Below are 10,136 nucleotides of genomic sequence, written 5' to 3' on the forward strand. Positions count from 1 at the left end.
GATTTAGTAAACAATATTAAAAATTTAAATGGACAACAAGATAACTTTAGGCATTTGTTTGTTGATTCAATTCCGGGCTTTAAAGTTACAGCCATGGACAGATAAATAGCACAAGTCAGACAAAGAGAAGAAATGTCCAATGTGTTATCGAAAACGTATTCTATCAGGATAAAGGATATATTGATTCTAAAATATATTAAGTAAATTCTGTAATAACTAAAAAACAGTAAACTATTTAACGATAGAACAATGTTTATACCTTTTTTGTCAAAGTGCCTCCAAATCGCATGGACACATATAAAGCACAAAATTTTCAAAAATGTTTTTTTTTTTTAGAAACTGGAGGTCTTAGCCTCTTTGTTTTAGTATCGTCGTTTCCAAGTTCGTTTCTTCGAAAAGTTTACATTTCCTCGATGTGAGGCTTTGTCAAGTGTCTTTTTGCCGATGCGTCAAAATAGTAATCTTTTTGAAATCAGTTCTCTAGGCAAATTCATGTTACATGTTACATAGAATCGTATCTAATTTGATAAAAAGATAAAATAGGATCACCTTTTTTCCCCCGGACTGTGAGTCATTTGAAGTATTCGGTCGGTTTTTGATGAAATTTTTTTAGAATTCGGTTTCTATTCATATAATAATTAATTTGAACGACTTTTTAATAATTTCTGCAAATAATTTTTATATTTCGTTAATTTCAGTAGCGGTTTTGCCAGATTCACTAAGTTGATAAGTGAAGGTCCTTTTTATACCCTTGCAGAGCAAAAGGGTATTATAATTTCAGTCAGAAGTTTGGAACGCAGTGAAGGAGACACCTCAGACCCCATAAAGTATATATTTTCTTGATCAGCATCACGAGCAGAGTCGGAATACGTCTGTACGTCTGTACGTCTGTACGTCTGTCCGTCTGTCCGTCTGTCTGTCTGTCCGTCTGTCTGTTTCTATGTAAACTAGTCTCTCAGTTTTAAAGCTATCTTGCTGAAACTTTCCCAAAAGGTGTTTAGTTATTGCACGCAGTATATAAGTCGGAACGAGCCGGATCGGCCGACTATATCGGATAGCTCTCATACGAGAGAATGAAATAAAAAATTCTTACGCCGTTGTTTTTTATCAGATCGACTTGAATTCTTCAAGATGGAGTTTTCTAACTATTATTGAATTTCGGTTTAAATTTTATCAAAATCGGATAACTCTATCATATAGCTGCCAAAGGAGAATTAATGGAAATAAATTTGATAAAATCGTTGTTTTTTAACCCACAAGCATGATTTTTTGAATATTAAGTTTTTTAACAACCCTTATATTGAGAAAAAAGTTTCATAAAAATCGGACAACTATATCTTATAGCTGCCATAGGAAAGATCGAAAAATCTATATAGAAATACCGGAAATAAAATTATAACATAGTTGGTTTTTATTAGATAAGCATGATTTTTGGAATATAAAGTTTTCTAACGACTCTTGAATTACGAATTAAATTTGATCAAAATCGGACAACTATATCATATAGCTCCCATATGATCTATAGTCGAAAATATGGAAAATGAATAGAAAAATCGTCTTAGCTTCGATGTTGTTTATTTTGTGTATTTTGTTCGACATATTTGATGACTGCAAGGGTATATAAGCTTCGGCTTGCCGAAGCTAGCTTCATTTCTTGTTTTAAGAGTACAATGTATCACGTGTCCAATTTTTTTTACAAAATTGTTTCAATTGAAATTCATTTTTGATAAACATACACCAGAAAATTAGTATTAAATCTTTACCCTTTGAAAATTACGTGTAATACCAATGTGTGCTTTTAAGTGGCCACACCAAAGACTGATGTGTTATAAAAAAAACAATGAAAAATGTAACAAAATTTTTTTGGCACAATTTGATAAGCAAAAGTACGGAATATATAAGACCTCAAATAAACCAAAGAAATAACTTAAGAAATAACTTAAAGAAAACTTTTATTTGTACATTTGTGTAATTTATCTGTCCATGGCTGTACTTGTATCAAGAAAGGAAGTTAGCTTCGGCGAACCAATGCTTATATACCCTTGCAGTCATTAAATATGTCTAACAAAATACATAAAGTCAAAAATCATCGAAGCTATGAGATCTTTTCTATTATTATAATTTTGTAAATCTTCGACGATTGTTTATATGACAGCTATATGATATAGTCGTCCGATTTTTATGAAATTTAATTTGAAGTTAAAGAGACATTATAAAAGTCATTCAAAAATTATTTTTGTCTGACGGAAAACAATAATGTAATAATTTTATATCCGATAACTTCCGTTAATTCTGTATGAATTTTTTTTTATCTTTCCTATGGCATATATATGACGGTTGTCCGATTTTTACCAAATTTTTTTCTTGATTCAAAAATATTTAAAAAACCTAATGTTCTAAAAATCATGATCTTGGGATAAAAAATCAACTACGTTATCATTCTTTTCCCATTACTTATATATGTACCTATATACTTTTTGATCTTTCCTATGACAACTATATGAAAGAATTATCCGATTTTGATAATATTTAGTTTGAAATTCAATAGCAGCTAAAAAACACCATCTGAAAGAAATCATGTCGATACTATCAAAAACAACGGCGTAATCAACGGCGTATGGGAGCTATCCGATATAATCCGCTCCGACTTTTGCACAGTGAGCAATAACAACTTGAATTTCGAATTGAATTTCATAAAAATCGGACGACAATATCATGTAGCTGCCATCGCCGACTTAATTCCCCGATTTTTTTTACATTGGTCGGCCGCCCAAAATTTCAAGTTCTTTTTTAGAAAATATATATTTTAATGAACATTCAAGAAACTACTGACTCTCATCTTCCTCACTGGTAGGAGTTGCATATGGTTCCAGTGAAGACATTACTGAATAACGTCTCGATGAGGCTCGATCGACGAGTCTCGCGGAAATGAACTTCAGGTTTTCATCGATTCCCACAAAGTAAGTGGGGATGTTTCCGCGACCCTTAACGAAGGTCAAGCCACGGTAAGTGCAGTGGATGTCGAACTCCTGGAGGACCTTGGCGGACTCCTCGGTGACCTGGATGTGACCTGGCAGACCGGTTGATTCCATTCGAGAGGCCATGTTGACCGGGTTCCCCCAGATGTCGTAATGAGGCTGCGAGGCACCCACCACTCCGGCCATTATCTCTCCGCTGGAAATCCCGATGCAGATCTCTCCACTCGCCAAATCCCGGTCGAAGTGGAAATCCGAGTAGGCCTTGTTGCACACCGACAGGGTTCGCATCAGGTCCAGGGCGAACGAGGTCATAATGAAGACCACCTCATCGTGATTGGACTCGGTCTCTTTGTTATCAAGGGATGATCTCTGGTTTAAAACCCTCTCCACTGGAAAAAAAATTAAATCAGGTATTATTATTTAAATACTACTAAGATGTGTAATTCGTGAAAATATTTATGTAATATATATGTATATTATTATCTTCATAGTTTTCTAGGCACAAATTTTGTTCCGTGGAAAGATTTTAAATCTTATGATAGTCTTCAACTGAATGTTTTTTAGCTGTACATTTAACAATGGCGTTCAGTCTTAATACTTACCATCTACATGGAGTGAACTACTGCGTAAATTACTGCTGGCTCTGACTCCTGAAGCTAATGTGAAGTCCAATCCACAAGCGGCCATATAAGTGCAACCGACGACCTTAATTTTCTCAACAACATAATATTCTTTGTAGACCGACAACTCCAAATCGAAAAAACTCATGAAGGATGTTTACAAGATGTTAATATATATTTTGTCTTACCAGTTTGTCAAACTCTGTAATGATATCGTTAAGAATTCTTAGGCTGGGCAAATTCATTTGGAAATTTACAAGCATGGCAAACATAACTGAAACCATTTGATAATTTTCGTAATACAGCTCATGGTGAGCTATGGAATCAAGATACAGGTCGACTAAAGGAAGGAAAGAAAACACTTGTAAGCCAATTATTATGGATTAATATTAAGCAAACTTACCAACATGAGAAGGCAGAATGTTGTTAAGCAGAATTATGATGGATTGGTTTGTAACATCAGCTGCTTTTTGTTTTTTCTGCAAGTCTACGTTAAGCCTGTGGATAACACTAGTTTAATAAACATTTTCTTGAGTACAACTGTCATCCTTTTACTCACTTGTAGTTAATTTTTGTGTTGAACTCCGTCTGACGTTCCTTTGCATACATAGTGAGCAGCATCATGCAAACCCGAAAACAATGAGCTACTTCCGCTTGCAAAAACGGAGAAGTGGTGGCGCTGTGCCGGAAAATGAATGCGTACTGGAAAAACACGATCAGCAGGTAGGCCAAGGTTTCGCAACCACTGACTACTATCTTCAGTACGAACGGAATTCGTGCAAAGGTGTAGCTCATGCCGATTATCAAAGAAATCATGTTCGTAAATGCCCACGGATGAAAGCAGAAATCCCGATTCATTTCATAGTGGAATAGCTTGCTGTGAATAACACTCAGCTCAAACTGGTCGCGGTCGCAGTTTATCTAATTATTGGGAAAGATAAGTAACTTCGTATATAAATAATGATTTCTATGACAGAGGCTTCATGAGGTGTAAATTAATTGAACTGAGTTCTTATAAGCATTTTCTGTTTAAGGCATTATAACAGAAATTAATACCAAAGCCATTTCTTACCATTATTAAAGAGATCACCGAGACGTAGCATATAATGATCAGCAAGTAGGCGGTAATGCGCAGAGTCACACTGTACTGAAGCTTCTCGAACAGGTGGAACACCGTGCAGCTGAATTTGCCGTAAACTTTGGATTCCCTGTGTCTATCCTTCCACCAACACACTTTCTTATACCAGGCGATACACAACATGGCAGTCAGCAAGAGAAATGTGAGTAGATCCACCACAATGCAGGCCTCGCAGACAAAGCTGTTGTCCACCACCTGCATGTAGATGAGACAGCAGCAAATTCCCCAGGCCAACAGCATCGAGGCCTTGAAAATGAAGTCGGGCTGCTGTAGGTAACTCCTTTCCAGAGAAGAGTCTTTAAACGCCACACAGAACGTGCCCAAATTGCGTTCGACGCTTTCATCCTCGTTAACACCACGGCGACAGCAAAGCTTTCGAAAGCTGAGAACAGATTTGAATCAATGTTTTTTTTTAAATTGTAATGGATTAAGAAATAGGAAAATTACAATACCCCTTCATAAATCTATTTAAAACCGCTTTAAAGGGAAAAGTGATTAAAGTAAATAAAGTAAGAAATAATTGTTGATCAACTTATATAGCTTACTTGAAGCCACCGACTGGCATTTTTCGGAACTCCTCACGAAGCTCATCCGACATTGAGGAAGGAGCGGCCGTTTGTTCCCGTTGTATCTCTATATACGTGATATCAAGGTTCGATTCCGACAAGACGGTTTGAATGGAACCTCGGGATACAGTTCCAGTGATAAGATATGTGCTCATCGACTTCAGCAGGTTGTCCTTTCGAGCCATTTCAGTGCCTGGATATATCACATAGTCAGCAATATTCAAGTAGGCAAGAGTGCGCCCACTAACGTGGACCTGACCCGCCTTTCCTGTGGCCTCTAAACGACTGGCGATGTCAACATCAGCACCTTGAAATGTGAATAATACATAGGAATAGAATACGATTTCGTAACAGATTATGGGATAGTCGCACCCCAAATATCGAGCTGCAGCTTCGCTTCGCCGATCACACCTGCAATTAAAGAACCTGAGTGGACTCCTATGCGCATATCGATATCCAATCCGCTTTCCGTCCTGAAAACCCAAAGCACTTTTCAGTGATCTACTATATTTTGTTATAAGGTATGAAACATACCTCACCTCCTGGATGTTCGCAATCATTGATATGCCCAACGACACCGCCATCTTGGCGTGATCAGGATCTGGTGTCGTTAATCCTGCCACACAATAATAGCAGTCGCCTAGGAATTTAATACGCTGCACCTTGAAGTGGGAGGCTGCCATGTCGAATCTTCCGTAGAGGTCGTGCAGGACTCTCACCAGACTCTGAACTGTCAAGGTTGTGGTCAAGTGGGTGTAGTTGACCACGTCCGCGTACAGGATACTGACATCGGGATGAATCTGGATGGGCATAAAGGTGTCACTCTTACGCCGGCGACCCATGGAGAAGCGTTCGGGCGCATTTTCCGACTGCCTGATCTTGCTTTTGATGCTGTCCTGGATGGGCTTTGCGATCTGGGGCGGCAGGATGGTGTCCAGGAGCATCGATTCCTGGAGCAGGGCGTTCCGCAACCACACTTCCTCCTTGATGAACTGGTGGCGATCGAGGAAGGAGGCGCGCACCAAGATGTCGTTCATAATCCGGAAGAAGATGCCCATCATGTTGAAGCCCACATTGTGCAGTATATCAGCGGCTAGATTCTCGTAGCCACTGGTTTCGCGCTCAAACGAAGGGTGTTTGATCAAGTTGCGTACGAAGTAGCCCACGTAAATAAGGCTTACTGAGGTGGCCAACAAAGCAGCTCCCGTAATTGACGGAATTGGCAGAAACATGTAAATCATGCAAAGCACAAACACGTCAAATGAGGTATTTAGAGGCCAGTGGGAATTGTTCTTGTGATATTGGACATATGCTATGTCTGGAGAAAAACAGCATTCAGCATAGAGTATGCCGATAATACCACTATTATTTCTGAGACTCACCATTAAATGTCACGGCATAAGCCGCCAAAACTGAGGTGAGAACCATTACCCACCGGTGGCGCGTTACGAAACTTTCGAAGAAGTTGACACTTAATATTGAACACACCATAACCAGATGACTAGCAGCAGAAACTGTATTTATGGACATTAAACTTGTATTCTGCGAAAAAAATATTTCTAAAAATGTTAATTTGTTAAACTGAGAGGTCTCACCTCGACACAAAGCCACGCGATTAACTCCATACCCAGTGTCACCAGTATAAACAGGGGGTAGAATACGGTGAGAGAGCTTATCATCAGACGGATCTGATATCTCCTGTACTCCTCCTCCAAATTCAGCTCTTTGCATTTTGCCTATTTGTGGTTTATTTAGATTTTGTAAGTGATAAATTTGACGAATTTCCTACCTCCAAGTAGCTTTGCTCCCAGACGCGCTCGTTGGAATAGTCGAGATGGCACCGCCTAGGTTTCTTCAAGTATTCCCGTTTGTAGAATGTCTTACTGTTCATATTGAATAGATGTTTTTTATCGGTTGTATAGTCTTGAACGTCCGATGCTCACAAGGGCTGAGCCTGCTTTGCCTCAACATTTTTGTAAACCTTTGAATATTATTTTTCTATGGTTGCTAAATTGAAAGAAATTCAACATTTATATTAAACAAGTTATTGTAATCTTGGCAAGGTATTGTAATTAGATTATTCCGTTATAAGGTAAATTCCAGCCTAAGTGCTAGAAAAAATCATCGAAGGAGTCTACGCACAACCGCACTCCAGGACTCCTCTAAATACTACGTACCAGCTCGTGGCGTTGCCCATATCCTGACCTAGCACCTTTCAGATCCCAGCGATACAAATCCACAACACAATTGACTTGTCCGGCGTTCGAAGTCTCGACTTTGCGGTCGTGATCCTGCTGAACCGTCCTTTTGCTTTGACTTCAATTGGCTTTCACACGCGTTGATACTCGTTTATATAATTGTTTAAGTTATATGTATATGTAGTTTCATTTGACCTTCCTTGACAAAACCGTCCTCCGTGGCTATGCCAACCTAACGGTTGGTTGGATGGCGTTACGCCCTCTTAATAACATGCGCTAGATCCGTTATTCTTTTCCGTGTAATTGGGTTCAAGGTCCAACGATGTCCCGTTAGTTCACGGCGCATTCTCTTTGTGCGAATCCAAAGTCCGTCAATTTACTGTTCGACCTGAATGGCACCGTTATTTCGCGGTCTCCGCTCTGCGCCAGTCCAAGTTTCAAAATTTCCCGTTCTCCCTTGTTGACTTTGACCTCTTCGGCATTCCAGTCTCCCTCGTTGTTGCTAAGCTCTACTCACCTGCACCTCAAATTGTGGGGATTTTAAAACTCCTCACAACCACCATCAACTTCTCAACAATTAGTGTGGAGGACAGTTGGAGGTAGTTGACCACATCTGCGCTTCTCTTTGATATATGATACTGATGATTCAGAAAGGACGATCATAAAGTGAACCGTGTTGTTCATTATTATTATTAGGGGGGAAAGGTTACCTCGACCCAACTGGATCTATTGTACCCCTATCTGAGCTTAGAGCTTACCCATCAACCCGGCTCCTTTGATAAGGTTAAGGAGCTTTATCGGGTCGATGCTTCCAGAGGTCCCAAGTGTAAGGAACCTGGACCCGAGGGTTCTGCTCCTCAGGCTACTTAGTGCTGGGTAATCTGATATTATGTGTAGGGAGGTTTCATCCTCGCTATCACAGAATCTGCATGTTTTACTGTTTGTAATCCCTATATTGTAGCAGGATGGCTACGTAGATATATATGTATGTATGTGTAAATGGTTATATTATTTGTAAGTGCGCATTATTGTAAAGTAGCTTTAAGTATAACGGGGAAGATCGTGTGTATTAATAAGAAATAGCATATGCAGCTGCATGTTTTCTGTGATCTGGCTCTCACTCTCTTGCGCTCTTGCCTCTCGCTAAAACGAGGGTTGATTGGGATCGCAAGAGTCGAGAGGAGTTCAGTCGAACACCAGGAGTTGAGCCATCGAGAACTTAAAAAGTAAAATAAAGAATATTAAAATTGAACTTGACTGTGTTGGTGTTTTACTGGGATATACATTCACATCCCTACAAAATCAGAAGTGGGCCGATCACGAGCTAATATTAAAGAGAAAAACATTAAATAAAATAAAAAAATGAATTTTGACAATACATCAATTGCACAACTAAAAAAGTGGTTAAGTGTATTAGACTTGCCAACAACGGGTTCAAAGCGAGAACTTATTTTGCGTTTAAATAATTCGCAAAAAGAAATGCAAAAGAAATTTGAAAGTTTGAAAAATGGAGAAGATGGAAACGAAGATAATGAGAATGATGGTGAAATCGAAAATACAGAGGACAGTTACGAAGAAGCTGACGAAGATGGAGATGGTGCAAATTTCAAGGAAAAAGACGGAGAAGAAGACGAAGATGGCGATAACAACGGCAGAAAAGGCGGAGAAGAAGACGAAGATGGCGATAACAACGGCAGAAAAGGCGGAGAAGAAGACGAAGATGGCGATAACAACGGCAGAAAAGGCGGCGAAGAAGACGAAGACGGCGATAATAACGATGGAAAAGGCGGCAAAATTTACGAAGACGGCGACAACGGAGAACTTGGAGAAGAGAAGGAGATAAAGAATTCCAGTCAGATTTTAGACATTTCGTTGCGAATGGCAACAGAAGTTTTAAACGAATTTTCGGGAGAAACCTGTGCTCGAAAATGGATTACGCAGATGTTTAATATTGGAAGTATTTATGGTGTTAGTGGACAATACATAAAAATGCTTATGATTAGCAAAATTAAAGGCAAAGCTAAGTTATGGCTGCATGCAAATCCTGGACGCATACTATTACCGATGGAGGACCTGATTGATGACCTGATCGGAATGTTTGGCGAGAAAGCATCCAAGTTAGAAACAAGGCGCAAATTTGAAGAACGGAAGTGGAGTGCTGGAGAAAGTTTTGGAAGTTATGTTGATGACAAGGTGATGCTGGCTCAGGGCATAAATGTAGACGCTGAAGAACTACTGAGCGTAGTCATCGAGGGCATTCCCAACATAGGGCTGCGTATTCAGGCACAAATTCAATGCTTTGACGATGTTAAGCAGTTGAAACGTGCATTTGCTGATGTTGGATTACCCAAACCGTACGGAGCTAAGAAGGAGGCGACTTCGTTGCAGAGCAAGGACGACAATATTATGCGCTGCTTTAACTGCAACGCTAGAGGACACTGGGCGAAGGACTGCAGGAAACCAAAGCGGGAGAAAGGATCGTGCTACGCATGCGGTGAGATGGGGCACTTTGTGGCGCAGTGCCTGAAGAACAAAACTAAAGGTGTGGGCGACAACAATTATGTAAGAAATTTTTGAAATTAATTTTATGAATAGTTCTAATAGTAAATTGAGTACAGAATGCCTCATAGATACAG

The 10,136-nt window shown here is 39.4% G+C and overlaps 2 protein-coding genes across 2 annotated transcripts; one reads left to right on the forward strand and one right to left on the reverse strand.

Annotated features, from left to right (window-relative positions):
• Positions 1–2,792: 2,792 nt before the first annotated feature.
• On the reverse strand, positions 2,793–7,247 carry LOC108101382 (adenylyl cyclase X E-like). The gene is made up of 12 exons (XM_043208616.1): positions 7,092–7,247; positions 6,898–7,038; positions 6,685–6,844; positions 5,837–6,620; positions 5,675–5,775; positions 5,282–5,609; positions 4,671–5,118; positions 4,158–4,519; positions 4,002–4,096; positions 3,787–3,938; positions 3,581–3,725; positions 2,793–3,367 (listed from the first exon to the last, which is right to left on the reverse strand). Exons 1-12 carry the CDS (start codon positions 7,191–7,193, stop codon positions 2,826–2,828), a joined length of 3,360 nt encoding a protein of 1,119 aa, XP_043064551.1. The 5' UTR covers positions 7,194–7,247; the 3' UTR covers positions 2,793–2,825.
• Positions 7,248–8,490: 1,243 nt separating this feature from the next.
• On the forward strand, positions 8,491–10,136 carry LOC122320509. Its single transcript, XM_043208643.1, has 2 exons — positions 8,491–10,062; positions 10,119–10,136. Exons 1-2 carry the CDS (start codon positions 8,863–8,865, stop codon positions 10,128–10,130), a joined length of 1,212 nt encoding a protein of 403 aa, XP_043064578.1. The 5' UTR covers positions 8,491–8,862; the 3' UTR covers positions 10,131–10,136.

This window comes from Drosophila ficusphila, unplaced genomic scaffold (genome assembly GCF_018152265.1).
Source record: "Drosophila ficusphila isolate 14025-0441.05 unplaced genomic scaffold, ASM1815226v1 contig_607, whole genome shotgun sequence".
Lineage (NCBI taxonomy): Eukaryota > Metazoa > Arthropoda > Insecta > Diptera > Drosophilidae > Drosophila > Drosophila ficusphila.

Bases quoted from the DNA above. Each gene is read 5' to 3' on its own strand.
- LOC108101382 (XM_043208616.1), bottom strand. From the start codon at position 7,193: ATGAACAGTAAGACATTCTACAAACGGGAATACTTGAAGAAACCTAGG. The intron at 6,621-6,684 runs GTGAGTCTCAGA...GTTTTTCTCCAG, and splicing joins TTATGCCGTGACATTTAATG to ACATAGCATATGTCCAATAT. The intron at 4,097-4,157 runs GTGAGTAAAAGG...TGTTATCCACAG, and splicing joins AACACAAAAATTAACTACAA to GCTTAACGTAGACTTGCAGA.
- LOC122320509 (XM_043208643.1), top strand. From the start codon at position 8,863: ATGAATTTTGACAATACATCAATTGCACAACTAAAAAAGTGGTTAAGT.